Genomic DNA, 26,615 nt, shown 5'->3' with positions numbered 1-26,615 from the left:
AGTCCGAGGCTCCAAAAGTTCGTCGGTCAACTCGTGAGAGACGACCGCTAATTTGGCACTTAGAGTATGTCATAGATCAATGTTGCATATTGTCTTCTAATAGAGGATGAAGAGCTATCAACTTTCCATGAAACTTTAAACAGCCAAATGTTGCTTTGTGAATGATAGTAATGCACGAAGAAAATGAAGCTCTACACAAAAATAAAACATGGGAACTTGTACCACAACCACATTGAAAAAAAGTCATTGGAAATAAATGGGTCTACAAGATCAAGTGTGATGGCAATGACCAAGTAGAGCAGTATCGTGCAAGATTGGTGGTAAAAGGATATCCTAAAAAAGAATGTATTGACTTTAACGATATATTTTCTCTGGTGGTCTGACTCACGACAGTCAAAGTAGTATTGGCGATATGTGCTACATTTGACCTATATCTAGAACAGTTAGATGTGAAAAACTTTATTTTTTCATAGAGAACTTGAAGAAGAGATTTATATGCTCCAACCAGAAGGTTTTGCTGAAATAGGAAAAAAGAACTTGGTTTACTGGTTGAATAAATCTCTATACGGTCTCAATCAGGCACCGAGGTATTGTTACAAGAGATTTGATTCCTTCATCATGAGTCTTGGATACAACAGACTCAATTTAGATCATTGAGCATATTACAAGAGGTTTGAAGATAATGATTTTATTATTTTGCTGTTGTATGTGGATCACATGTTGGTAGCAGACCCCAACAAAGATTAAGTCCAAGAGTTGAAGGCATAATTGGCTAGGGAGTTTGAAATAAAGGACTTGGGACTAACAAAAAAGATTTTTGGATTGCAGATTTACCGAGACAGAAATAACATGAAGATTTGGCTTTCTCAAAAGAATTACTTGAAAAAAATGCGGTGCTTCAACATGCAAGATTGTAAGCCAATTTCTACCCCACTTCTAGTTAATTTCAAATTATCCTCAAGTATGTATCCTAACAATGAAGCAGAGAGGAATGAGATGTCTCGAATACCGTATACATCAGCAGTGAGAAGTATATTGTTCGCTATGATTTGTACAAAACCAGACATTGCACAAGCAGTAGAAGCAGTTAGTCGATACATGGCGAGTCCTAGTAGAGAGCATTGGAAAACTATGAAGAGGATCCTAAGATACATCAAAGGAACATCAAAGGTTGCATTATGTTACCGAGGATCAGAATTTACTGTCAAGGACTATGTGGATTTAGATTTGGCAGGAGACCTTGATAAAAGAAAATTCACTATTGGCTATGTGTTTATACTTGCAGGAGGAGTTGTAAGCTGGTGTTCAAAATTTTAGACTATTGTGACTTTATCCACAACAGAAGCAGAATACATGGCAGCTACAAAAGCTTGCAGGGAATTTATTTGGATACAAAGGTTATTGGAGGAGTTCAGACACAAACAAAAGAAAATTCATGTATTTTGTAACAATCATAGTGGAAGACAGCATTTCATTCCAAGACAAAGCACATAGGAGTTTAGTATAACTTCGTTTGAGAATTAGTGGAAGACAGAAGTGTGGATTTACAAAAAATTTATACGAAGGAGAACCTAGCAGATGTTTTGACTAAACCGATCAATGTTGATAAGTTTGTATGGAATGGATTCTCTTGTGGCCTTACAGAAACTTAAGCAACATGATAATGACGAAGTAGAAATGATGGTGTGGAAATTGAATGGTTCTCAATCTAATTTCCAAGTGAGAGAATAACAAAAATGGCATGTAGGCACCACCCTTGTAGATGGCGGGCCCGCCCATTTTGAAGAAGGAGGTGTTGCTTCCTTCTTTGACTGGGACAAAGAAAAAAAAAAGAAGAAAAAGAGTGGTGCCACACCACAAAGGGAAAAGAAAAAATAATAAAATAATATTATTATTATTTTAATTAAAAAAGACAGAGAAAACGAGTTATAAATAAAGGGCTTCATTTCCCTCCTCAATATCCAATTTTGGGTTGGGAATGTGGTGTAAGTGGATGGACTTTTCTGTTGTTCCTTCCTTTGACAAAATGCTATTGGTGCTTTTAACATTGCATCCAAAAATTGGGAAACACTCCCGTATCCAACCGTCGATTAGACCTGATAATCATCGCTTACACTTAAATCCGGTCACAAATGGATATGTTTGAAATTGAAAGCTTTGACGGTAGAACTTTGTTCTCGGGTTCTTCATGCTTATCGGTTTCCGTAGAAAAGGAGAGTTCATTTGCAAACTCAATACATTGGTTTGGTAGCCTTTCTAATAGCCGAGATGTACGCAGTGAATTTATCCTAAAGCCTGTTGAAAGTGACGCATAAAAGTTGCCCCAGTAGTTCGGGATAATGAAGATTGGGTGGAAACCAACTTCATAGAAATTTGGTTTCAGCTTGCTGAAACAAGATCAATAAATTTGAATTCTCTTTCGATGATTATGAAGGGAAAGAAAAGAGTGGTACAAACTGGATTCTACATCCTCAAATGTAGATGTGATTTATTTTGTTTTATTTTATCCAAATTTTATGCACGCTTTTTAAATAATAATAATAATAACGATAAACATTCTAAATTTTTTATCTCAAATTTCATTTTAAGTGATGTGTCATTCATTTCGTGGTGGATAATTCTTTATAAATTCAAGTGAATTAGTTATATTATCTTACCAACGAATTGATTAAAGTCACATCATTTGAGATAGGTTTTTATGATAAAAATCTTGAAATGTGTAATACTACTAAAAAAACACCAGAATTCATCTTTTCTCATATCTTTTATCCTATCCAAGCTTTCATTATTTGTGAAAGATAATCACTTGTTATTTATGTTGCATGTAGCCTACGTGAAATGTTTGATTTCATATATTTGGGATACCAATTTGGACTTGCAACATTAGTTTTCTAATAATGATCTAATTGTAGATAAAATTTAAATATAAAGCAGTTTATAAGTACTTTCATAAGTGTTAGTAGCTGTACTGAAAATAATATATGTCCTTCATATGCCAAAGTGAAGGCTTTGTGACTTGAGACTCAACAAATGCTTAGCAAATAAGCAAGACTTCATTACAGAGCAAGACTGCCCAGATTCTGCGCGTGGAGTTGAGACAATGATCAGAATAATAAAGTTTATCTACAGGGGAAGCCGGAAGCCAATTATTGCGTGTTGTGTGACGCAGTAAGTACATGATTTCACACCTGTCACATACTAGACCTGCAGGAAAGCCCAAATTTTAATTCTTAAGCCCGGAACGATTCGAAGATGGGTCAAGCCCTTGGGCCTTCCCATTTCCAATTTATTAGGGAAAAAAATGCCCTAAATCCTTCCTATAACACTCAGAAGTTTACTTTCGGAGAATCAATTTTGTTGTGCAATGGCTGGTGGCATCAAGGAGAAGAAGCAGAAGCTTGAAAGGCGATCAAGGTCTGATCTTCCTCTTACCATCATAAATTTAATCGTCAGCCGTCTTTATGTTGTTTATCAAATTCGTTTCCGGGCCGTTTGCAAGAGATGGCGATCAGTAGACATCCAATATAGGGATAAATTTACGTGGTTGATGGGTTATAATTCTCACTCATGTTATCTCTACGACCCTTGTCACAAACAAAGATTCACTGTTTTCATTAGTGACAAAAACAGAACAACACTGTTGGGTGCAAGGCCACTTGATTCAAAAAATGGTTGGGTGCTATTCGAGGGAGAGAAAAACGTTATTTCCGGGGTCGAAAATGTTCTCCACTCTTCTTCTACTCACCTTTTGCTGATCAGATCATTAACCTTCCTGTATGGCGCGAGTTTAGTATCGCCAAAGCAACCTTCTCAGCGACTCCTGTTTCTCCAGATTGTGTGATTTTTGTAATATGGGTAGGTGTAATGGAGATAAGTTGTATTAGCATTTGTAGACCTGGAGATACAACCTGGACTGAGCTCCGGTTTCAAGATAATTATCGATATGTTAAAAATATGGTGCGTGCGGATGGATTCCTTTACTGTTCCTTCTTTTCTCTAGACGCTATTGTTGCCTTTAACGTTGCGTCCCAAAATTGGGAAATACTCCCATATCCACCGTCGATTTTATTTATGTATAAATACTTGACTGAGTATGATGGAAGCCTTTTGATTTTGGCTAAAGTTGTTAATAGTTCTGGATATCGTGTTTTCACACTTAATCGGTCACAAATGGATTGGTTTGAAATTGAATGCTTGGATGATAGAGCTTTGTTCATGGGTGCTTCGTGCTTGTGGTGGGTTCCTGTAGAAAAGGGGTGTGCATTTGCAAACATAATGCATTGGTTCGGTCCCTATTCTTACATCCGTGATCAATGGAGTGAATTTATTCGGAAGCCTGTTGAAAGTGACTCATCAAAAGTTGCTCCGAGAATTCGGGGTTATGAATATTGGAAGGAGGAGGACACGACCCAAATTTGGATTCAGCCCCCTGTGAGAAGATCAATAAATTTGGATATTTGTAGATTAATGATCTGATTATGATGGGAAGGAAAAGAGTTGCTGCAAACTTGGATTCTACCTCCTCAATTAGGTGGTAATTTTCTTATTTATTTTTTTCCTGTTTTTAAGTTTATGCATACTCTTTAATTTTTTTTCTTTTTCTTTTTTAATTTTATGATGCTATCCTATATAGAATTGGTAATGCTGCTGATGCGAACAAATTATTTTGTATTGGTCAAATGAAAACATTAAATTATAATGAAAAATAGGTTGTGTGAGGCACATGGTGTTTTCATCAACAAAATCTATATTGCATGAATTTATGAGTATTTATGTCTTGATCAATTAAAGTTCAACATAATATACCCATCGAGAAATGATAAATCTCGATTAGGATGAAGGGGAAATTTCTCATATAAATAAGGAATTTAAGGTTTGTATAGTTGTTGTGGAAAAAAAATTGTAAATATTAAATTAAAATTAATAATATGTAGTAAATATAAATTTTAAATAATAATTTGAACAAAATTATTAAAAATATAATAGATTTTTCATTATACAAGTAAAAAATTATATGAACATTGGTTACAAGTCATAGCAGCTAGTGTTTACCAAACATTTTAGTGTTGTAACTTTTAAGTTACAGCTGCTCAACCTTAATCTCAAACACACCTTAAGTCGATTTAGGATTTTGAACTCAACATGAATTTGTATACAACTCTGATCATAAGAGTTACATTGTCCTAAAAATTTGAAACATTCATCATCTTTTTCTTCTTTTCTTTTTAAAATTTAAATAGTGCATTTTAACCGGTTTAAAATATTGTTAAATAAAAGAAATTTTTTCATGAATAGAAATAATGAATATCGTCGATTAAATTCAATTGCACACATTTATTATATTATTAATGTTATAAAAAAATAATAAAAAAAATAACGGTATCATAGAGTGACCTTTGATTATGATTTGGAAAAGAAAAGAATAGTGCAAGCTAGATTCTACATTAAAAAAAAAAAAAAAAAAAAAAAAAAAAAAAAAAAAAAAAAAAGTTCATCTTTTCTCATCTCTCGGCTTTCATTATTTGTAAGAGAAAATCATTTGTTGCTTAAGTTGTTTCTAGCTTACGTGAAAGATTTTATTTCATAGAGTTGGGATACTAGTTGAGATGTATAACATTATTTATTAAAATATGATTTAATTATGGATAAAATTTAAACATAACATGTGAAGCCGGTTATCAACTTTTTTTTAGAGTGTTAGTATCTCTACTCAAAATAATATATGTGTTTTGGGGTGAAAAGCATCACGATCAAGGCACATGAGTAGAATGTGCTTCTCTTGGCCTAAAATGACTCCTCGAGGAAGATTATTCCGGATAAGGCGTGTGGCCTAGTCACATGAGCAGACTCGGCTTGACTGGTTCGTATAACAGTCGGATTTTCAATTTGTTTGCAATGGCCCGCAAAAGACAGTTTTGTTCATGGTCTGATCTTCCTCGTGATGTCATAGATTTGATTGTCAATAGTCTTTGATGCGTCGATCAGATACGTTTCCGGGCAGTTTGCAGGAGTTGGCAAGCAGCAAATATTGTCAAATATGCGGATAAATTGCCCTGGAAGATGGGCTGGAATTCCGGTTCGTGCCGTCTCTACGACCCTTCTCACAAACAAAGTATACAGAGTCTTCGATGTCCGTACTGATACAAGAAGACAAAACCTTGAAGGAATTTGTAATGGTACTCCTAGGGCTATTGATTCAAAACAGGATTGGGTGCTTTTTTCAAAACAGGGTGTCCGCAACAGGAAAACTTGACTCTGCTTCTACAATCCTTTCACCGGCGAAATCATTGAACTTCCGGATACGGACTATCGCAAAATCAATTCTGCGTGCAACAAGCAAGCTTGTCAACGGTTCCAGTTTCTCCGGAGAGTGTGGTCTTCGGTTTTCATATTATCCGGAATTGTATCCGTATGTGTAAACTGTAAACCTGGAGATAAAAAATGGTCTAAGCGTGGGATTGCTGGTGATTTTGACTCTGTAGAGGACGTAAAATATATGGATGGAGTCCTCTACTGTTGTTTAAATCCGAGAGTTATAGGGGCCTTCACTGTTACATCGAACGACTGGAAATTACTTCCACACCCGTATTCTGAAGAGCCTCGAGAACGCATTATGAAAGTTTTTCATGTGGAGTGCGATGGTAATAATAACAACAATCTTTTGATGTCAATGGTGGTTTGCAATGATCCTGCTTGGTATCACTACCATGATAGTCAAAATTATGACTGTCGCTGGCACGTCTACAGATTTGATCAATCAAAAATAGAGTGGTTTGAAGTTGAAAGCTTGGATGATAAAGCGGCGTTGTTGAATGAATCCTACTTTAATAGTCCACTCTCTACTATATTTATATGATATTTTCTTTCCCGTTAGAAAATAATATGTATGATATATATATATATCCCAAAAATTGTGCTCTGAAGGAATGGAGGGAGAAGAGAAAAATACAATTGAGGATTGAGATCTGGTACTGTGTATGAGCCTTTAGATGTATGTTGTTGTTAGGTTTGCTTAAAGAACCTAATATTTAAAGTTGGTAAACATATCTGAGTATATCGACGGGAATCCGACGACGTAAATTCCAGAGGCGATCCTGAATAGGCGCTAGTCTAGTCTGCATTGTTGGTAAACGAGTCACGTATTTCAGATATCTAAAATTTGACTACTAAAATTTGATTAAGCCGTTCCGATCTTAATAATTGTTAATATCAGATTCCTTTATTTTGAATTCCAACGAAAGCACATCCATCCTTCGATCCTATTTTCTACTGGTATCAGAGCCAATATATATATATTCCTTATTTCATTTTATTCATTTTCTATTCAGAAAATTGTACGAAAGTGGCTGGACGAAATTGCTCGGCGTACTATTGTAAAATTAGGATCCCAAGGACTATTATAAAACCACTACTTTCACAGAGTTCATGAGAAAGAACAAGTTGTAACATTGTATTAAAAAAAAAATTTGAGGCTAATAGTAGTAGAGCTGGCAAAATTTGACACGACCCGATTACCCGACACGAACACGACATTAATAAATGGGTATGGGTCGTCAAATTTAACACGATTATTAAATGGGTCGGGTCCGGGTCAACACGATTTTTTTCCGTGTCGGGTTTGGGTTAAAATTTTTGACCCATTTACCTGATCAATGACCCGATTATATTTTTTATTTTAAAATAATTTACATATTCTTATAATTAAAACTCAAATATTAGAGATGATTTTCTTTTTTTTATTCTTTAAAAGGTTAAATATAAACACAGTGTTTTATTTATAAAATTTTACATACATTTAGAGCTTCAATACTGTAAATGTGTAAAAATTGATAGACATGTATATTTTATAATATTAATATATAATATTTTATATATATATATAATTAAAACCTCAATAGTGTAAATGTATAATATATTGGTAGATATGTATATTTTATAATATCGATAAATTATGTATGTATGTATGTATGTATGTATTTATGTACATATATATGTATATATTTATGTACATACGTATGTATGATAGTGTGTAAATATTTGATGTAATTTTTGTTCAATATATAGATATTAAACGGGTTATTGGGTAACCCGATTATTTTTCCGTTTCGGGTTTGGGTCTCAATATTTTGACACGATTATTAAATGGGTCGGGTTTGGGTCAACCTAAATTTGACACGACATGAAGCTGATACGACACGAACACGACCCGATAACCCGTTTTGCCAGCTCTAAACAGTAGGGCCCAAAGTAGAGAAATCGAAAAATGTAGTCAGCCATAACAAAATTGTGCAAAAATTAGGTCCATACGTAGAATTTTCAAAGACACGGTGAAATTTGAAGTCATACCTTTGTTTCACTTGTACTTAGTTTTAGCTTGGGGCGGCTGGGGCCACTATCCACCCAAGCTTTTACCTACTTCCTCCACCCATGACTAGGGGTGTTGTAACTTTCCTTCCAATATGTTAGTGCAAAAATTTTACCTTCGGAGAAATCTTTCAAGTTACATGTGGTTTTGTTAAACTTTAAAGTTGTTAACCCTTTTACCACCCTATTTTGGTTTTTGAGTAATGCGTCAAGTCAACAATGCCCAAATTCATTATTTCTAAAACATGTTTACTCTAAAAATAATACCATGAATAATGTTTAAGATAAGGAGCCGCCACACTCAAAAGATGAGTTTATCGGATGTAACATTATACTTAAATATTGGTTGAATATTTGAGTATAGATGAGCTTTAAGTGGAAAAAAATGAGGTAAGAGTAAGATTGTTCATATTTCTCATGTTTAAAAGGTGTGTTCGTGTGAAAATATTAAATTACATACTTGTGTAATTAAATATTTTTATTTTAATAAAAATAACAAGTAGGTCTCAGTTAACTCAATTGATATAATTTCTCAATAATAAAAAAGGTTTAGAGTTAAGATGCAAGTCAGAACTTGCATCCATTCAACTACTAAAAAAGCCTTTCTACATGGTAAGTTAAGGGAACTTAAATGATGAATTCCGCAAACCATTGGTTTGGTTTTATTTTTAAGCAAATAATGAGGACTTTATTGAAAATTAAATAAATTATAATTTAGTAAAGCTTTTAATTTTTATAAAATCATTTTCATCGTAGGAGATAAGCACCTTTGACGACTCGCAACGTCAATCCTTCAACCCAGACACGTAGCCAAAGCTCCGAGGTTTGCCCATTCAGACATTCTAAATTGCCCAATTGAAAAAAATTAATTGAAATCTAAGTTTAGGGTTAGGGTTTTCTCTTATTTCTTTAATCTGCATGCACTACCCACAAGATGCGAGTTCTTGACCAAATTGCTCAATCTCCATTTCCTTTAATTGCATTGTCACAAAACCCTAATTACAGTTCATCTTCAATTGTCAAAGGGGGTTCCTTTTTTGGGTCGGGACTCTATAAGTGGCTTGTTGAATGTCATGGGTTCTTGCACAATGTCGTTTTGATCGTGTCTTCGGTTTGTTTTGTGCTCTACCTTTCGTTTCAAGCTAAAAAGAGCTTCTCGAAGCTATCCAATGGACGATCCCATATCATGATTGCTTATTATGGTTGTCTTTGGCTTGTTAGCTTGCTCAGCCTTGCTTGGTGCTGCCTTCAGGTTTGTGGGTTTCAATCAAAGCTTTTAAATTTCGTATTTTTGCTGCAATTTTTTTATTGTATTGGTAGCAGTAAATGAAGCAATATTTCTTTTATTACGGGTGACTGGAATGATGGGTACTCTTTAGAATTCGAATAGCATTTATGTGGGTAATCTCATTCGGTAGGAGTATTGTCAATATTGTCTATGGCTTGTGTTCAGTGTGACTCATTTGGCTCTCAGCTAGTCCAATTAAAATGAAGCCAGTTTGAGGGATAGTTAGTTCATTTGGTCTAATGTGCGGGCCTCTAAACTTTCACTTAATTGGCTGTAATTGTCCTTGCTAACTCTCTTTCATTGAAAGTTGATGTTGACTAAGCCAACACTTACTTCCATGTGATGGTTTAAAATTAAGTTAGAATTCTAAAGCTTTGATGTTTATGATGCTATAATTGCTTGCATTTAAGAGGAATGTTACCCTGGTCTTAGATGATCAGAGGATGCTTCATGCGATTGCCTGTGGTAAGCTTATCGTGTGAGTTTCTTGCTGGACTTCTCTGGACCTACTGATTAAGATCAAACTAAATTTTGTTTGCTAACACAGGCATGGGAGTGCACTCGTGGGAAAGAAGTTGCATGGAATATCTTATCTCTGTTTACAAAATCTGGGATGCTGTTTTTGGAAGTAAGCTTGCTGGCCTTTTTGTTCCAAGGGAGTTATGCAAGTGGGCCGGAAGCCTTAGCACGCACCTTTGGTATCTCAGGACTCGTTGTTGGGCTGGATATAATTCTCAAGGTATGTCTTTCACTCTTCCTCCTTTTTCTCAAGCTTTATCTATACTTGACCATAGGATACTAGCACGGGACTGGAGAAATCTGCAATTAAAAAGTATGCCAAATTCTGGGAAGAATCAAGGTCTCTGGTTTGACATAGTACAACTTAGTATATTTTCAGTCATTCCCATCCAATCTAAAAAGGTTCTATCTGAGGTTCCAACTTTATATTGATTGACCGGACGTGAACTGCTGAGAAAACATGTATATTTAAGCTTTTGCTGATATTGATCAACATGCTTTTGATAATGCTCTGCAGAATTGTATCAAGTCATTTCTATGTCTTCTTTCTTTGGTTTATCATAATGTAGTTCTTTTTCCTATTTGGCATTCACACAGTACGGTAAAAGGAAAAGGTCTTTCATTATTTATTTCTCTTTCAGGCGGTTTACCTTTTTGGATTTGGGATCCCTCTGTTCATTGATAGCAATGGGCAATCGCCTCATGTTAAATGGGGTTTGTGGGTTGTACATAGGCTGGTGCTAACAGCAGTGTATGGAATCATTTTGTTCATGTACCACTCCAAGTGGAGAGAAAGGTTACCTGGTATGTCAATTATATGCATTTTTTAACGAGTGGTTTTTATACCCATCAAAAAACTGCATGTTGTAATTTTAGTGTCTGCTTTCCATTTTTGCAGCCAGACCAGCATTCTACAAATATATCAGTATTATGTTTATCTTGAATGCCCTTGCTCTGTTTGCTTGTGTGCTTAATGGAGCTAGTTTTGGGTACTGGTAAGTCTGGACCACTCTTTAAAGCAGAAGTTTATGTAGATGACCTATTTAAATATGTCATCCTTCAGTTGTCCTCGATTCCTAATATGCTGATGATGTTATTTTACAGGCTGTATGGTGTCACAAATGTGTGTTACCATGCCTTCTATCTTCCTCTTATATACGTAACGTTCTTGGCAGACTTCTTCCAGGTAATTAACACCATTCATTGATCTCAAGATATTTTTCTCTTTATCTCGATTCCTTTTAGTTTCTTAGTCATGAATTTTGTCAACTGACTTTCGGGAAATAACATGATGATACATTAATGTATAGCTATGACGCACAACTTATTGTTTTTGGTGATTTAGGAGGAAGATTTGCGCTTAGAGAATGTATATTACTCTGAGATGAAAGATGCCGGATTCTTCGATGCTGATTGGGAATGAAACAGAAGCAACTTCATAACCGTGAGACGATCTTGTTGTTAGACTCTGTAAATATTGTAATATGCTCCAAAATTGGAAAGATGCTGAGAGTTAAGGCATATGTTGATAAGCTAATAATGCAGAATATGTGCCTTGATAAACTAGACCTCTATGAATGATATAGTCGTTTTCCTTATCTTTTTTTGGGCGTAAATAAAAACCTCAATGGTACGTGTCACAGAATTAAAAGCGAAATTTGCTTGTTTATTGTCACTAATCAACGTGAGATGAACTGTTTGCCATTTTTTGAATGGTCCATAGAGAGACAGATGGAAGAAAGACACAGACTAAATGATTTTTTCACATACATGATCCTGTATTTGATTGCTTCCAGCCCTTTTCAAAGTTCCCAACTAATTCTTTTCTTTAAAAAAATAAAAAATAAAAAGTTCCCAACTAATTGAGTTGGTTTTATTTCACTTTCTTGCTAGTTGCTGCCATTCTCTTCTTCCTTTTAATGAGTTTTTTTTTTGTACTTTTAGGTGGGACGTTGAGTTTGTAAAGTAGCTTGATGACTCATTATTTATAATTATAAAAGTTGTAGAATATTCTTGGTCTAATATATTAATTTCGCTCGTCATTAGTCATTATATTAAAGTTGATTTTAAAAAATTATTATCAGTATTATTATATTTTGGTAGATAGAAAATCAAGACCTAGGCAAAAGATTGACAGTCGATCGAAATAATAATAATAATTACAATAATCATGTGTAGATTTATATACATTATTATAGAAATAATTGGTAAGACTCTTCTTGCATGTCAATAATGTGCATATAAGATTATGTTTTGATTGATTATAAAAGTTGTTACATATTTTACATGATTGTCGAGATAATGAGATTCTCCACCATGAACACACATAATTGGAACAAACTTTTAGTGCAATTTTTGCTTGCCAATCTAAAGACTCTTATTATATATCTTACAAAAAAGAACGTCACCCAAATTTTATATTTTGAGAAAAAATCATCTTTATATTGGTTCATATGAATGATTATGAGTAATTAAACTTTAGAAAATGATAAACCGAAAGGCAAAATACATGAAAAGGAGCAATGAAGAAAGAGGCACACATCCATGGAGTAATGACTAAATTCTTCTATTGAAAAGCGACTTTACAACAATTACTTTTGAATGAGGAATAGTTTGATTTTACACAACGGTATAAAGTGGAAAAGGCAAAGGTTATGAGGAGATCCAAAGTTGATCTTATAAAATATTGACTTTAGTGGGACACACAAATCAACCAAATTCAAAAGTCTTGCATGGATGGATTGCTCTTTCAAACCCTCAAACGAAGCAAGACAACAAAGACTTCCATGTAACTCCCAACAAATGTTTTTAAACACAAATTTGTAAATTGATAAATGAATTTGAGAAAAGTAAAAATGTTCTCTCTTCTAACAAATGTTTTCAACACAAAAAAAATGTTCTTTCTTTCAACAAATATTTAAAACGCAAGTTTTGCATTTTCTTAAAACTATTCTACCACTCCATTATTAAAGGTCACGCAAAGTAGACGTTAAAAAATTTTATCTCTTCAGAATTAAACTGGTCACAGTCAATGAAAGCTGTTTGAAAATCACTCGATCAAATTCTTAAACAATATTAAATATGATTTTAGGTATTTAAAATATTTTAAAAGTGAAAAAAAAGTTCATACTACCAAAAAAGAGAGATAGCGTGAGTTGGTATATTAATAAAGAATATATTTAGTCTATTTGAAAGTTGTTGTGTGAAGTGATAATTGATCATCTTCCTTCAGATGGAAGAAAATAATTCAGTTTGAGAAATTTTGCTGCATTAGGTATGTTCCGTAGTGCTATTTTTGCACCCAATCTTAACCTTTAAGACATCACTGGCTCCATTGCAATTTAAATTGTGGATTAATATTAGCTATCAAACAAAATTCTCTCTTTCAATCATAACAATTAGATAGATATTTAACTTTTTCTTTTTCTTTTTTTCCTTTTAATCTAAAATTTTGCAAAATTATATTTCCTCCACAAACGTTTTGAAAATTTCAGTTTTGGGAGAGAAAAATTATAATTATAATTAACATAGAGTGAGCTGAGGCAAACAAAAGGCGAGGCACACGAGTGAAACGGCGGGTACAACAATTCAACAAACGCCTGTCAAAACTTGTCTTTCACTTCCCATCGAAGGGTGCAGCAGCACTGCGCTTCATCTCTCTCTCTCTCTCTCTCTAGAATTTCTCTCTCTCTATAAAACGACGACGTTATCATCTCAATACGACACTTCCACGAAGTTATATAATCTATATATATTATTATGTTCTCTTCTTCACCGTGAGCTCATCACTTTCTCGATTCTCTCTCTCACTCTCTCTCTATCTCTTTCACGTTCTAAGACGAAAACCGGTAAGCTTAGGCTATCTATCTTTTCATCATTCCTAAAACGCTGTCGTTTTTGCTTCATTCTCACTCACTCTTTTATCTTTCGAATGATTCAATGATTTAATTAATCTGAACACGATCACGCGCATAACACATAGTTTCTAGCGATTTCGAGATCGTGACGTTGTCGTTTTCGTGTTATTTATTTTTGTATTTGTTTGTTATTTAATATTTTTGAAAGAAACGAGTTAGAATCTGCGTTAGTGTTGAGTTCGTTTGGTTGGATATTTGAATAGTAAAAACAGAGGAGCTGCTTCTTCCTGAGTGATTGCACTCGAGACTGCAAAATTGGAAACGACGTCGTTTCGTTTTGTTTGCGTTTTCATTTTTATTTTTTTGATTCGACTGGTACTCTATGATCCGAGCGGAAAAGTGAGTCGGAATTCGATTTCGTTGACTATTTTTCGTTGCTGTTTTGTTGAACGAACGATCTGAGTTGAGAACGAGTTGGTATTAAGTTTTATTATGGTTGGTTTTTTTTCCTCATTATGTTGACTGGTTCCGTTTCGTTGACTGTTGTATAATTTTTATTTTTTTTTAATTTCCGGTTCTGTGATTCCGGCTTCGTCATTGTTTCGTCGATCATTTTTAACGTATACGAATGAGTTTGGTGTTCACCTTGATTTAACTTGACGCGTGTTCTCAGTTCGTTGAAGCTTCTATGCGAATTATGATCACTGTTTGCTCTGGAACTCGTTTTTATTTTAATTTTTACTATCATAACTGAGTCAAAACGAGTCAAAAATAGAATCAGATGTCTGAATTCAATTTTTTAAAATTAATTCAGCATAAGTATTCCATTTTTCATTTCTATTTTGCATTAGGCAATCTTTGAATTGGATATAATTTTGTGGATTGTTGGCTAAAGTGCTAATTTATTTGATTACGCAGGGGAAGAGATTTGGATCTGTAATTGGCTGTAGCGGTGGATGTTAAGCCTATAAGAATCTTTGAAAGTAGAAGAACTAACAAACACGATGAATAAGCAACTCTTGGAAATTCAACCCAAGGAACTGAAATTCATATGTGAGTCTCTATGGTAGTTCGTGTTGGTCACAATTTCTGGTGTGGGCCATTGATTCTGTACTTGTGATTGTAAAACTTGTTGATTTTTTTTTCTGAATATTTACAGTGCCTGTAAAATGAAATTATGATGTTTTAGTTCTCTTTTCGTTGTTTTTAATTTTTTCTTGACGATTTGTGATGAAACAGACCTGTAGATTTCCATAGGTGAATATGCTTATTATTTTTATTATTGTATATGATTGTTGATGATAATTATGTTGCCTTTCCTTTATTATTTATTTATGATAGTTGATTATATGCTAAAACAATGGACTGATTATCTTGGTGCCTTTTTTCTTTTTATTTTTTCCCTGCACAGTTGAATTGAAGAAGCAAAGTTCATGCTCAGTTCGACTGACCAATAACACCCACCATTATATTGCTTTTAAGGTGTGAATCATAATTTGCTTGTTTTTCAACTTTTAACAGTGTTGTAATCTTATTTGATTTCATAGAATGCACAGATGGTAATATATTGAGGAATGATATTGACAGGTTAAAACTACTTCTCCCAAGAAGTACTGTGTGCGACCAAATGTGGGCATAATTCTGCCAAAATCTACTTGTGACTTTAATGGTATTCCTTATTCATATTCTGTTTAGATTGTTTTTATCTCTGTGTGTATCTATGTGCACAACCAAAACTACCCTGTTGTTATTTCTTCTGGGTGTTTTCAAAGCTATCACTGGCTGTTAATCTTGAATGCTTAACTTCTAGTCCACTGTGGTCATTATGTTGTTTCGAGGTATATAATGTTTACACTGATGCAAGTCATTAAATATCATATGCTGGACATACAGCACCTCTATTTTGGTGAGGTCATTTTCAGAAGAAACAATGAGGAGGATGAGTGAGGCAAATGTTGTGTGTTGAAGTTGGAATCATAATTGTAGAAAGTGTATCATAATAGGTGCTAATTGTGAATCAGTCAATTGGTGGATATTAATTTCTTTGGGGCATTGGTTTCTCTGTAAGAAGACAGTGATCGCCTGCTCAAAAGAGACAACTTGTAGGCCACACTGCTCACTTACCATGAGTTGATAAGGTATTTAACTTTGACAATGAAGGATAACCTAATCTAGGACTCGTTGCTTGAGTATTATTATGCAACTTACCAATGGAGTAGGCTGATAGTCTCGGACGTCATTCTTTCATTGCTTTACTCATTTGACATGTTTTTCTCTTCTTAACTGTATTTTCTGACTATATACTATTTTCTTTCCAATAATTAATATTGTTATTATTTCCTGTTGCCTGTGTTGTTGATTCAGTTACAATGCAAGCTCAAGCGGTAGCACCACCTGATATGGTGTGCAAAGACAAGTTCTTAATCCAAAGCACAGTGGTGCCTGTGGGGACAACTGATGAGGATATTACAGCTAGCATGGTGAGTTCTTGTACTGGTGTTGGACTTGATTATCATGGCTTGGTTGCTGATTGCTTTATATGGCAGTTTGCCAAAGATGATGGCAGGTATATTCAAGAGAACAAGCTGAGAGTGATCCTTATTAGCCCTCCTAATTCGCCAGTATTATCACCAATTAATGGAGTACTGAAGCAGGGACCAACTTATGAATCCTCATCACTGAAAGATCCAGTATTCAGTAAATTTGAAATCCTCACCCCTCCTCACACGGTTAGAGAATCTTTTTGTCCTTGAGATATTGTATCTGCTAACTCTCTGATATTATCTCCCATTGCCCAAATCTGAATATACTTTTTAAATTAAGCTGTTTCTATTTTCAAATTCTTTTTTCTTCACAGTTCTTTAGTCTCATTCATGGGGAACCTGAAAGCACAATTTGAGCAGTGAAAGTATTGTCTTGATTTGTCAAACTCTTTTTTTTTTTTTTTTTTCGAGTTCACTAAGCTAGAGCGTTCAGTCTGAAAGTCAAACTGTAATGCATATTACCAACTTCTTTTCTTTTCTTATGAGTCTATTGGACCCTATTACTCTAAACAAACATATACAATTCTATTTATGTGGCTGTTTCCTTGTCTGTTAGGTTTCTAAGAATGTGGAGGGATCCAAGTTGGTGAATGCCGAGAAATTAAAGCCTGACAAGGTTGAAGAGTTGAAGCCGAGGGAGGATTTCTTTAGCGGTGAGGTATTAAAGTCGGCTAAAGATACAGAGGTAAAGCTTAGGAAGGATGTTGTTGACAGCCAGGAGTTAACTCCAACGGTGAATGCAGATTTGAATCCTAGGAAGGATGTTGCTGATGGTGAGGAGTTAAAGTCATCAAAAGATACAGAGTTGAAGCCTAGGGAGGATATCATTAGAGGTGAGGAGTTAACATCAACAAAGGATGCTGAGTTGGAGCTTAGGAAGGATGTCATTAGTAGTGAGGAGTTGACATCAACAGAGGATCCTGAGTTGAAGCCAAGGAAGGATGAAGCTAACAGTGTGGAATTAAAGGAAGAAAAAGTCATAGAGTTGAATCTACCAAAGGAGGTTGTTAATGGTGAAGAGTTACAGCCAAAAAAGGATGCAGAGTTGAAACTAATGAAGGAACTTGAGTTTAAAGCAGGGAAGGCCGCAGAGGAGCTGGAGTTAGTTAAAGATATTGAGGAGATGAAGTCAAAACTAAATGAGCTTCAATCAAAATTAAGTGAGGTCAGTTTATTTTCAGTATTTTCCAAACTATTTACAGTGTGAATTTGTTGTTTCTGTGAAGTTGCATGAACAGATTTTTTTCTGGATAACTGTAAATCCTGATGCCATTGAAGCCATCTCTTGTCATTTGTGTATTTTTGTCCAGATGTTTTTTTAGTTTTCCAAAATCAGTAGAACTGGGTTCAAACGAGAATTATTCACTGCCTTTTTCATAGTCGTATCCCTTTGATTGAAAACTCTAGGCATATTTTTAATAGGAGAGGGTTCTAGTGGGCTTCGTTGGTATTTGAGAGGACTCTGTTTGTTTTTAGTTAGATTGGAGATAAAAATGTGCATTTAAGAAATCATGCTGCATTTTTTAGATCATTTGTGATACTGGATCTATTTCCTTCCTAGGAATAATGCAATTTTTGAGAGGTTAGAGCTTCCCTTTGAAGTAACCCTCTGATGGTAATAAAGTTTTATGGATTTCTTTTGCAGGCCGAAGTTACAATTTCAAAGCTCACAGAGGAGAATAGATTGGGCATCCAAGAGAAGAAGATCTTAAAAGGAGAACTGGTAAGTTCAAGATACATTTCTTCCCAAGTACTAAATGTTCTATCCCAACTACTATGATTTCAGAATAACTGAAAATCCGCACTCATATTTTCAGAACACCATGATCATATGATAGATATTTTTAGGATTTTTCTGGCTTTTGAATGACTATAGATGATTCATTGTAAGCCTTAAAAATTGTCTGTTTGATTAAAAATCTTTGTCCCTCTGGCTGTATATTCCTTCATGTCTAAATTCATGTTACTCTGATGCAAATGATAAAGTAATTATAAATCCCTTATTGTGATGCTCTTGTTAATGTCTTTGCGGGCATTGCCCCCGCGTTTCTTTCAGGACACGTTGAGGAGTAAATCAGTTGTGAAAAATGTTCATGTTGGATTTCCTCTTCTGTTTGTGTGTATGGTGGCACTTATCAGTTTCGTCCTCGGCCGTCTGATATTGTGAAGAAGAAAACGAACACTTTTTAGAAGAAGAGATTTTCTAGAATGATTAACAAAGTTTGTTTGATAATAGTTAGAAAAATGTAGAGTATATGCATTTCCCTAGTCTCACTGTGAATGTGAAAAGGTGTATAGGGGGCTTCGGTTTATTACTTGGTGTTTCTGTATGTGCAGAATTTTACAAAGAAAATGGAACAAAAGGACTTTATGTCGTAGTGCTGGAGGAAACTTTTCCCTTAGATTGGATATGAAATAATTGCTTTTGCTTATGGTATATTCATTGATTTCTTTAAGTTAATACTAAAGCGATGCTTGCTTTACCTTTTTATACTCCTTTCTCAGCTCTAGTTGGTGCCTCTAATATGATTTCTCTCATTGAGTTTTTCTTTAATTTTCGGCGCTTTTCAAATTTTGAGTTGCAAGTTACAAATGTTTTTACAGATTTCTCTATGACGATGTATATATTTTTATAGTATCGATGGTGCGATTATTTTGAATTCTTAGATTTAAATATTTTGATTTCGGTTATTTATTTAATATAATGATAATTATTTAATTAATTAAAAGATAACCGGTAACGTCAGATAAATAGATTTCTTTAATTTTAAACTAATCAAAAGAGGGGGAAAAGGACGACAATGAGAAGTGAGCCGTTGGTGGATTACCAAGATCCATGGTTGCTGTTAAGTTAAATTTCACTACATTAAATCTGTATTACCATAGTATGTGAAAAATACTGCAAAAGCTCTCTAGCCTCATTTTTGAAAACGTTGTTAGATCTAATCTTTTTGAAGCATTTACGAAAACGTCGAAAAGGGAAATTGCGGGGCTTTATGTATCTTGTAAAAGCCGTGTAAAATCATATACGACAATTTTTCGCTGTTGTGGTATATAATTTTCTAAAGAGGTGATATTCCATATTCTCATTTTTTTTTTATTCAGTGCTTGCGGTGAGGCGCGCCACCCACAACAAACAAAAGGGGAAAACTTGCTTGCTATAGCCCTATTTGCTTCCCTTAAAAAAGTTTTAATTTTTATTTCCAAAAAAAAAAGTTTTAATTTTTTTAACTAATCTGTGAACATTCACTTTTTCTTAGTAATATTTTATCAATTCAAAAATCTCTTAATCATCTATCAAATATGGTAACCAAATAATTACCAATATAAATATTGTTAATCGAAAGAAAATTAACTAATTATATCCAGTCAATATATAACAATGTATTCATAATAATACACGAGTAAATTACTTAGACTTCAGTAATTGAGAGAGATAATACTAGGGGTGTTCGTGGATTGGATATCAATTTATATTCAATCCACCATTTTACAGATTGGTTTGCAAGTTAAATATTTTTAATTATGTCTTATCACAAACTAACTAAATAAAAAAATTAATATAAATTTTTTTTACTACCAATCAAATTCAAAATTAAATAAGATTTGAATAAATTAATTGTTTAAATTAAGTTAGAAAATACATTCAAAGAGTCAAGCTACAATACACCAAAAAGAAAAAAAATATCATTTGATTAAATCAATACATAAAAATTAACTGCTTAGGAAGTTATTTTTTTATTTAATTATTTTATGTTATATAATTATCATATAAGATATTATATGGTGTTAATGTAACTATATTTTAACATATTTATTTATTAGTAAGTATAATGCTATATTTACAAGTTTAATTTTTTATTTAATAATTTTTTTTTTGTGGATTTGTGGATTTTGCGGATTTTGCGGATTTATATAAGTAAATCTATATCCAATCCACCGACTGTGAATTTTTAAATTTTTAATCCAATTCAATCCACCAATCCACTGATTGGATTCTTACGGATTGAATTTTTATGGATTAGACGGATTGAATTCTAAATACCCCTAAATAATACTAAGGTTATATGACAATGACATTGACACAATATTTTTTTCTGGCCGGGATCAAATCCATTGTTCCTTTCCAATTGGTGAAATTTTGTGTAAACCCTAAGATAGATCTCTTGTTGTGCAAACGTGACACATTATTAATTGTAGTCTAACGTTCAGAAACCACTTCGTATTTCAATTATAGTTCAATAGAGTATTTTTATCTAAAAAAAGATGCATGTATAAGCAATATGTTAAGAAGATTACTTGCTTAATGTTTTAAAAATTCAATTTCAAATAAAAGAACTTGAGATATTGTATTATACCGTATCTCTTTTTTTATTTTTAAATTTAAAATCACCATTTTAATTTGTTTGTTAATAGGCTATATTATTTTAAAAATAATTTTTTTTAATAATAGAGATAATGTGTACTATTGAATGTTGATTCGATCAAGTGATACATACTTTTTATGTTATTGATGCTGTAACAAGCGCGAAGATCAGCTGGCATGAGACTGTTTTATCTTAACCAAGGTCCTTGGTTCAAGACTTGAGAATGTAGTTGTGTTAAATACTTATTGAGAGAGCTTTGCCACCCTAATGATCTTACCCGGCTCAAATTTGGATTAGTTGAGGGCAGAGGCACAGACAACATATTGATTGACTGGGGGCTTGGAAATATAAAGAGTTGTACGCCATGTCACTGCATTTTTGGCTTTTGCATATGTAATATATATATATATATATATATATATATATAGGAAATTTCTATGGGTGCTTGGTTGACGGTGGAATTAGTGAATGTAAGAATAATGAAAAGAAAATTTAGTGAGCTTGTGGGTTATTAAAAAATTAAATTAATATTAATATTTACGGGCTTGATTTTAGTTTGCAAAGTCCAACTCTTTTAATTTGTATTTAAAATTTTTAGCGTGAAAATTTAATTGTAAATATATATTGGGGGCTTAAGTATAATTTATTGGGGGCATGATAACAATTTATTGAAAACTTTTAAAAAAACACAATTAAATATTAAAAGATTTTTTTTTTCCAGCGGGGACTTGAGTCCCCACTAATCCTTCAATAAATCCGCCCCTAGTTGAGGGTTAACGTGTTATTTAGATAACAGATGATTTAATACATCGAAAATAGATTTTCAGCATCACAAATGGATTCAAAATACTAAAAAAGATTTTTTTAAAAGATTTTTTATCAATTAATTATGAGTGATAATGATGTTACAAATTTTTGTATAAATTTATTTTATAAAAATTAATGTGATATAAATTTAGTAGCCGGATGGAAAACATAAAATTATAAAAATAACGGCAGAAAAAAATTTGTGGTTGTATAAGATGACTTGGACAGATTGCTATTCTTATTGTTTCCATTTTGAAAGGAGACATGCAATAATAAAAGTTTTTAATTAATTAAACTGGATCACGCCGCAACCATAAACTTCTAAGGAGAAAAAAAATCCAAATATTACCTAGGGATGTGATGTTATTTTGAACCAGTAATTTAAAAATAAAAATATTTAAAGAAACCGTCCTCTTCTTCGTGTCCTCCCATCGGCTTCAAACTAACGTACTGGTCTCTGACTCCACAGCATCAATCAGGCTTTTCGTTTCTCATTCAGTTCCCGCGCATAAATCAATCAGCATAAAATGCTGTCTTCTCCTCTTCCTTCCTTTGATCAGATTCTTGAATCAACCCAGAAACCAAAACTCCGTAAAGCCTTCAAGCTGCTCAAATCCCACGCCTGTAAGGTTGCCAATTTTACCCTCCAATGGCAAGACCTTGAAGACCATCTCCGCTTCATTCACTCTGAAATCGAATCAAAAATCCAACAAAACTCCGCCGCCAAAACCATCCAAAGCGACACAAACCCACCCAGCAAAGACTCAATTTTGCCCCAAAACAACAACCCAGAAAACAAAGCAAGCAAAACCAGTGAGATTTCTGTAAAAAATGGAAAAGAGTTGATTTTGTACGTAAAAGAGCATGTACGGGATCATGGATTGTTGCAAGATTATTTATTTAAGCTCTTTAAGGCTGTGGATGAGCCGGGGAAGCTTGTTCTTGAAGCATTGAGGGAATTTTATTCGCTGGCGGATACTGAAACAAGGTCGAGTTGTGTGGTGGTGTTGGAGGAATTTGGGAGGGTGAAGGAGGAAGTTGATGACGTGGCAGAAGAAGTGAGGGAGGAGGCCAAGAGATTTGCTGTTGAGTGGAGAGGGAAGTTGGGGATGAAGAATTCTTTGGAGGTTTTGGGGTTTTTGCTGCTTTTGATTGATTTTGAGTTGGTAGGTGAATTTGGTTTTGATGAAATTTTGAAGCTTTTCAATTGTGTTTCATCACGTAAACAGGCGCCTGGGTTGTTTAGAGCTCTTGGTTTTGCTGATAAGGCTGCTGGTAAGGTTTTGTAGCTATTTTTTCCTATCTTGTATCCTTTGATAAAGTTATATTGAGGTGGAAATCTTGCTTCATGTGAATAATTGGTAGATTGGTTTTGAAGCAGTGATCAGTTGCTAGGGAACTTTGGTTCTTTTAAAGTTCATGATTGGTTTTGAAGCAGTGATCAGTTGCTAGGGAACTTTGGTACTTTTAAAGTTCATGGCAAACTTTTATATTGAAATTTGGCATTAGTCTTTGTTGGGAAGTTGCCATAGATGAGCTAAAGTTAGGAGTTTGTTTCTATTCCAGATGCTTGCACTGCCTGCCCTTCTTTACTTCATTTTCTAGTCCCATAGGAGCTCAAATATTGTGATATATTTGGGATTCATATAGATAAGGAATAATATTTTCATAGATGAAAGCCTTCCTGATGTTTCCACAAGCTTGCTTGTGTAATGATAAAAACTTAATTGCCTTAGATTTGGAGAAACTTTTTTTACTGTTTTGGAACTAGATTCTACTCTTCATTACCTATTAGACATTGTGTTTTTAGTCTGGTGTATAGCAATGTCACAGATTCTTCGATTATCTCTTGGCCGTTAATATGTTTCCTAAACCTTCACTCATGTACTTGTAGGATATTCAATCTGCAAAAGTAAGAGGGAATCTTAGGTTTAAACGTACATTGTTTGTAATGAAAAAGACTTATATTGGAAAACACTAGACGGGCAGAAGTAATTGGAAGTTAGTGGGTTTCTGTGTTGATTTTTTCAATTTCTAGGGATCAATTGGTAATTTGGTGGGGATCTTTTGTAGCTTATTTTCACATTATTTCCCGTCGAGTGGTTGTTCTGAAAAAAAGTGTTTGGATTTATGTTAAAGGTGACATTACAGAAGTTTTGGTGGCAAAACAAGTATGTTTGGGATATTTGTGTCTCTTTTATTTCATGTTGGGCTTGTGGTGAGAGGGGAACTGTCCACCTTCAGGGTGGATTTAGCTGCCTTAACTTTACCTTAAGTAATTGTGTACTTTGTCATTGTTTCTCAATCTATTTGCTTTATATTATGGGGATAAATTAATGGATGAAACCTGAAATTTGCAACTTGCTGAGTTGGATTGGTCATGTCAGGTGCTTGTTACTGAATTTGCATATAAATGCTCAAATTGTATGATTTTTGAAATCTGTTTGCATTAAAAGATGTCAATATCTGTAGGGCTTCACTGCCATTTGTGTTAGGTGCTTATGCTCAGACATCTAATGAGATGTTATGTTTCTAACAGTTTGGATACCGTGCAACTGTAGGCTGTCACTCTGTTAATACTTTCTGCTTATTTTGGCTTGAATTTATCTTAGGAGTTATTAGTATTGTGATTTCTCCTGTATATTATACTTAGCAGATTAAGACAAAATGTGTGTGTTGGGGAATAGATTTAGAGAATATAAAATAGGAGATGGATTGATGTCATTGTCTTTATTTTTGAAGTTATGAGGCAGAAGTTTACTTTTATCTGGTATTGTCTTCTGTAATCCTTTGAAATAGTCTGATGCCAACTGCAGTTATATTTTGCCTGTGACAGACTATATTCAAGAACTAATTGCGAAGAATAGGCGACTTGAAGCTATTAGATTTATATATGAATTTGAATTGGTTGATCAGTTCCCTCCAGTGCCTCTTCTGAAAGGCCATGCAAAGTATGCCAAGAAGGTTGCAAAAGAGATCCGCAAAAAGGGGAAAAACTCGTTTGAAGCGCAGGTACTTCTGTCTCATGTCACATTTTCATGTTGTTCTTCTAGACTGTGAGAAGAATAATTTAGTAATGTTCATCTGTTCCATATATCCGTTTGTTACAGAATGATGCCACAAAAAGCGAAATAGCTGCTCTGAGAGGAATAATAAGATTTATAGAAAATTACCAGCTTGGTTCCGAATACTCACCCAACATGCTTAGAAACCAGATTCAGCAAATAAAGAAGCAGAGAAAAGAGAGGAAAGCTGATACAAAAACCACTGGTTCCAAGGCTAATACAAAAATCACTGGTTCCAATGCTGAGTCACAGCAGAGTAATGGAAATAAGCGTACTGCTCCTGCCTCTAAGGCTGAACAGAATCAGCCGAAGAGGATTAGGCGTGAACCGGCAGCTGATATGAGTGCTTTTGCAAAAACCTTACCTCCAATTCACTTGAAACAAGCAACTCATCATCAACCAATAAGCTCATTTGAAGGTCAAGGCACTCAAAATTCAGCGCCATTAGCTAGAACAGAAGCTCCATCACAAGCTGTTCCATATACTTATGCCGATGCCACCTCCAACGCTCAGGCAGCACGCTTGTTATCTCATCTTTCAACGGCTGCACCGCATTTAAACTCGCCTCCAATGTACGCAAAACAAACAACTCATCATCAACCAATAAGCTCATTTGTGGGTCAAGGCACTCAAAATTCAACCCATTTAGCTAGAACAGTAGCTCCATCACAAGCTGGCCCGGGTACTTTTGCTGGTGCAACCTCCAGTGCTCATATACAACAATCTCCAGATCAGGCAGCACTCTTGTTATCGCATCTTTCAACAATCGTGCAACATTTAACCTCGCCTTTTGGGAACTACAATCGCGCTGGCTCCACTCCCATTAACTCATCATATACAAGCTTGTCAGCCAGACCCTACGAATTGTCAGGCGCGGCAACAATCCATCCACACATGAGCTCATCGCCTGGACCATACGGAAGGAGTATTCCTGCTAATGGGAGCCCTGGTCAATTTGGATTTGGTGCGACCCACACACCTATAGCCAGTGCTTTAGGTGACCTGCTGAGGACATCTATGTATTATAATAACTGGCAAGCATCTTCTCCTAGTACGGGCATTGCTCCGAATTCTAGCTTTCATGCATCACGTTATTACGATAGGCCTGCCCCTTCCGGTGGCAACTATGGCATATCATCTAAGTCCCAGCCATCAATTTACCACCCCTAGTCGGTTTCTCACGGGCCTAATTCTGCCATGTATAGTTCTGTAGATTACTTTATTTTCTGTTAATGGTACATGATTTGGGCACTGAATAGTCTGAATTTTTTCAGTCCATGGCGAATTTGATTCTTTAAAATAATGGAAGATCAAATTATTTTTTAATAATTGGTCGTTTTCCATCTGCATATGTTCTTCCGTACTTTATATTGAATTTCTTTTTTCTTTTTTTTTTCTCTGTTCAAATCAATAAACATGTAATTTTCATTTTCTTCATTAAATACTCGTCTTCCCAAAGGGCACATTTTGTACAATTTATGGAACTTGTATGTCGTTCATGAGTTCAGCAAACAGATGACTTGCTGTTAAACTGTTACTCGACAGTGAAAAGGATTGTATGTAGCTGTAACTCGAGAGTTAAAAAGATTGTAAGACGTGCCATTTCTATATTTTTCAAAAGTATGGTCCTAGCTAAAAAAAGTGTGGGCTCAAGATGTCCTATCTGAACTTATTTTATTTACACCAAGCATGGAATACAAATAACATTTTGTAAAAATAATCCAATCCCGAAACTTTTATGCCTCAACAAGACACGCCCTTAATAGTTTTGGAGGTGAAAAAGAAAAAGAAATAGTTGGGGCTAG

The 26,615-nt window shown here is 34.4% G+C and overlaps 4 protein-coding genes across 6 annotated transcripts; all 4 read left to right on the top strand.

Annotated features, from left to right (window-relative positions):
• The first annotated feature begins 3,364 nt into the window (after nt 1–3,364).
• On the top strand, nt 3,365–4,476 carry LOC107176233 (F-box/kelch-repeat protein At1g57790-like). The gene is made up of 2 exons (XM_015528363.2): nt 3,365–3,676; nt 3,760–4,476. Exons 1-2 carry the CDS (start codon nt 3,365–3,367, stop codon nt 4,474–4,476), a joined length of 1,029 nt encoding a protein of 342 aa, XP_015383849.2.
• Nucleotides 4,477–9,114: 4,638 nt separating this feature from the next.
• Nucleotides 9,115–11,769, top strand: LOC102628115 (protein CANDIDATE G-PROTEIN COUPLED RECEPTOR 2). The gene is made up of 6 exons (XM_006471742.4): nt 9,115–9,616; nt 10,200–10,391; nt 10,813–10,975; nt 11,070–11,166; nt 11,276–11,357; nt 11,517–11,769. Exons 1-6 carry the CDS (start codon nt 9,299–9,301, stop codon nt 11,592–11,594), a joined length of 930 nt encoding a protein of 309 aa, XP_006471805.2. The 5' UTR covers nt 9,115–9,298; the 3' UTR covers nt 11,595–11,769.
• Nucleotides 11,770–13,754: 1,985 nt separating this feature from the next.
• Nucleotides 13,755–19,008, top strand: LOC102627426 (vesicle-associated protein 2-2). 3 transcript variants are annotated; one of them, XM_006471739.3, is made up of 9 exons: nt 13,755–14,019; nt 14,947–15,081; nt 15,440–15,510; nt 15,616–15,697; nt 16,393–16,508; nt 16,575–16,757; nt 17,128–17,736; nt 18,217–18,294; nt 18,628–19,008. In XM_006471739.3, exons 2-9 carry the CDS (start codon nt 15,033–15,035, stop codon nt 18,736–18,738), a joined length of 1,299 nt encoding a protein of 432 aa, XP_006471802.2. In that variant the 5' UTR covers nt 13,755–14,019; nt 14,947–15,032; the 3' UTR covers nt 18,739–19,008. The 3 variants fall into 3 exon arrangements, with proteins under 3 accessions (XP_006471802.2, XP_006471803.2, XP_006471804.2); XM_006471740.3 differs by lacking the exon at nt 13,755–14,019 and adding an exon at nt 14,150–14,523; XM_006471741.4 differs by lacking the exons at nt 13,755–14,019; nt 14,947–15,081; nt 15,440–15,510; nt 15,616–15,697 and adding an exon at nt 15,736–16,166.
• Nucleotides 19,009–22,104: 3,096 nt separating this feature from the next.
• Nucleotides 22,105–26,155, top strand: LOC102627133 (inactive FRIGIDA-like protein 2). The gene is made up of 3 exons (XM_006471738.4): nt 22,105–23,020; nt 24,582–24,757; nt 24,856–26,155. The coding sequence occupies exons 1-3, from the start codon at nt 22,273–22,275 to the stop codon at nt 25,978–25,980; spliced, it is 2,049 nt and encodes a 682-aa protein (XP_006471801.2). The 5' UTR covers nt 22,105–22,272; the 3' UTR covers nt 25,981–26,155.
• The last annotated feature ends 460 nt before the right edge of the window (nt 26,156–26,615 follow it).

This window comes from Citrus sinensis, chromosome 5 (assembly GCF_022201045.2).
Source record: "Citrus sinensis cultivar Valencia sweet orange chromosome 5, DVS_A1.0, whole genome shotgun sequence".
NCBI lineage: Eukaryota > Viridiplantae > Streptophyta > Magnoliopsida > Sapindales > Rutaceae > Citrus > Citrus sinensis.
Note: the sequence above shows the minus strand (reverse complement) of the source record. Positions and strands in the feature narration are given on the sequence as shown.

Excerpts from the sequence above, each read along its gene's own strand:
- LOC107176233 (XM_015528363.2), top strand. The coding sequence starts at position 3,365 with ATGGCTGGTGGCATCAAGGAGAAGAAGCAGAAGCTTGAAAGGCGATCA. Across the intron at positions 3,677-3,759 it reads TTGATTCAAAAAATGGTTGG|ATCATTAACCTTCCTGTATG; the intron begins GTGCTATTCGAG and ends TTTGCTGATCAG.
- LOC102628115 (XM_006471742.4), top strand. The coding sequence starts at position 9,299 with ATGCGAGTTCTTGACCAAATTGCTCAATCTCCATTTCCTTTAATTGCA. Across the intron at positions 10,976-11,069 it reads GTGGAGAGAAAGGTTACCTG|CCAGACCAGCATTCTACAAA; the intron begins GTATGTCAATTA and ends CCATTTTTGCAG. Across the intron at positions 11,167-11,275 it reads GGAGCTAGTTTTGGGTACTG|GCTGTATGGTGTCACAAATG; the intron begins GTAAGTCTGGAC and ends GTTATTTTACAG.
- LOC102627426 (XM_006471739.3), top strand. The coding sequence starts at position 15,033 with ATGAATAAGCAACTCTTGGAAATTCAACCCAAGGAACTGAAATTCATA. Across the intron at positions 16,509-16,574 it reads AGGATATTACAGCTAGCATG|TTTGCCAAAGATGATGGCAG; the intron begins GTGAGTTCTTGT and ends TTTATATGGCAG. Across the intron at positions 18,295-18,627 it reads AGATCTTAAAAGGAGAACTG|GACACGTTGAGGAGTAAATC; the intron begins GTAAGTTCAAGA and ends CGTTTCTTTCAG.
- LOC102627133 (XM_006471738.4), top strand. The coding sequence starts at position 22,273 with ATGCTGTCTTCTCCTCTTCCTTCCTTTGATCAGATTCTTGAATCAACC. Across the intron at positions 23,021-24,581 it reads TTTTGCTGATAAGGCTGCTG|ACTATATTCAAGAACTAATT; the intron begins GTAAGGTTTTGT and ends TGCCTGTGACAG. Across the intron at positions 24,758-24,855 it reads AAAACTCGTTTGAAGCGCAG|AATGATGCCACAAAAAGCGA; the intron begins GTACTTCTGTCT and ends CGTTTGTTACAG.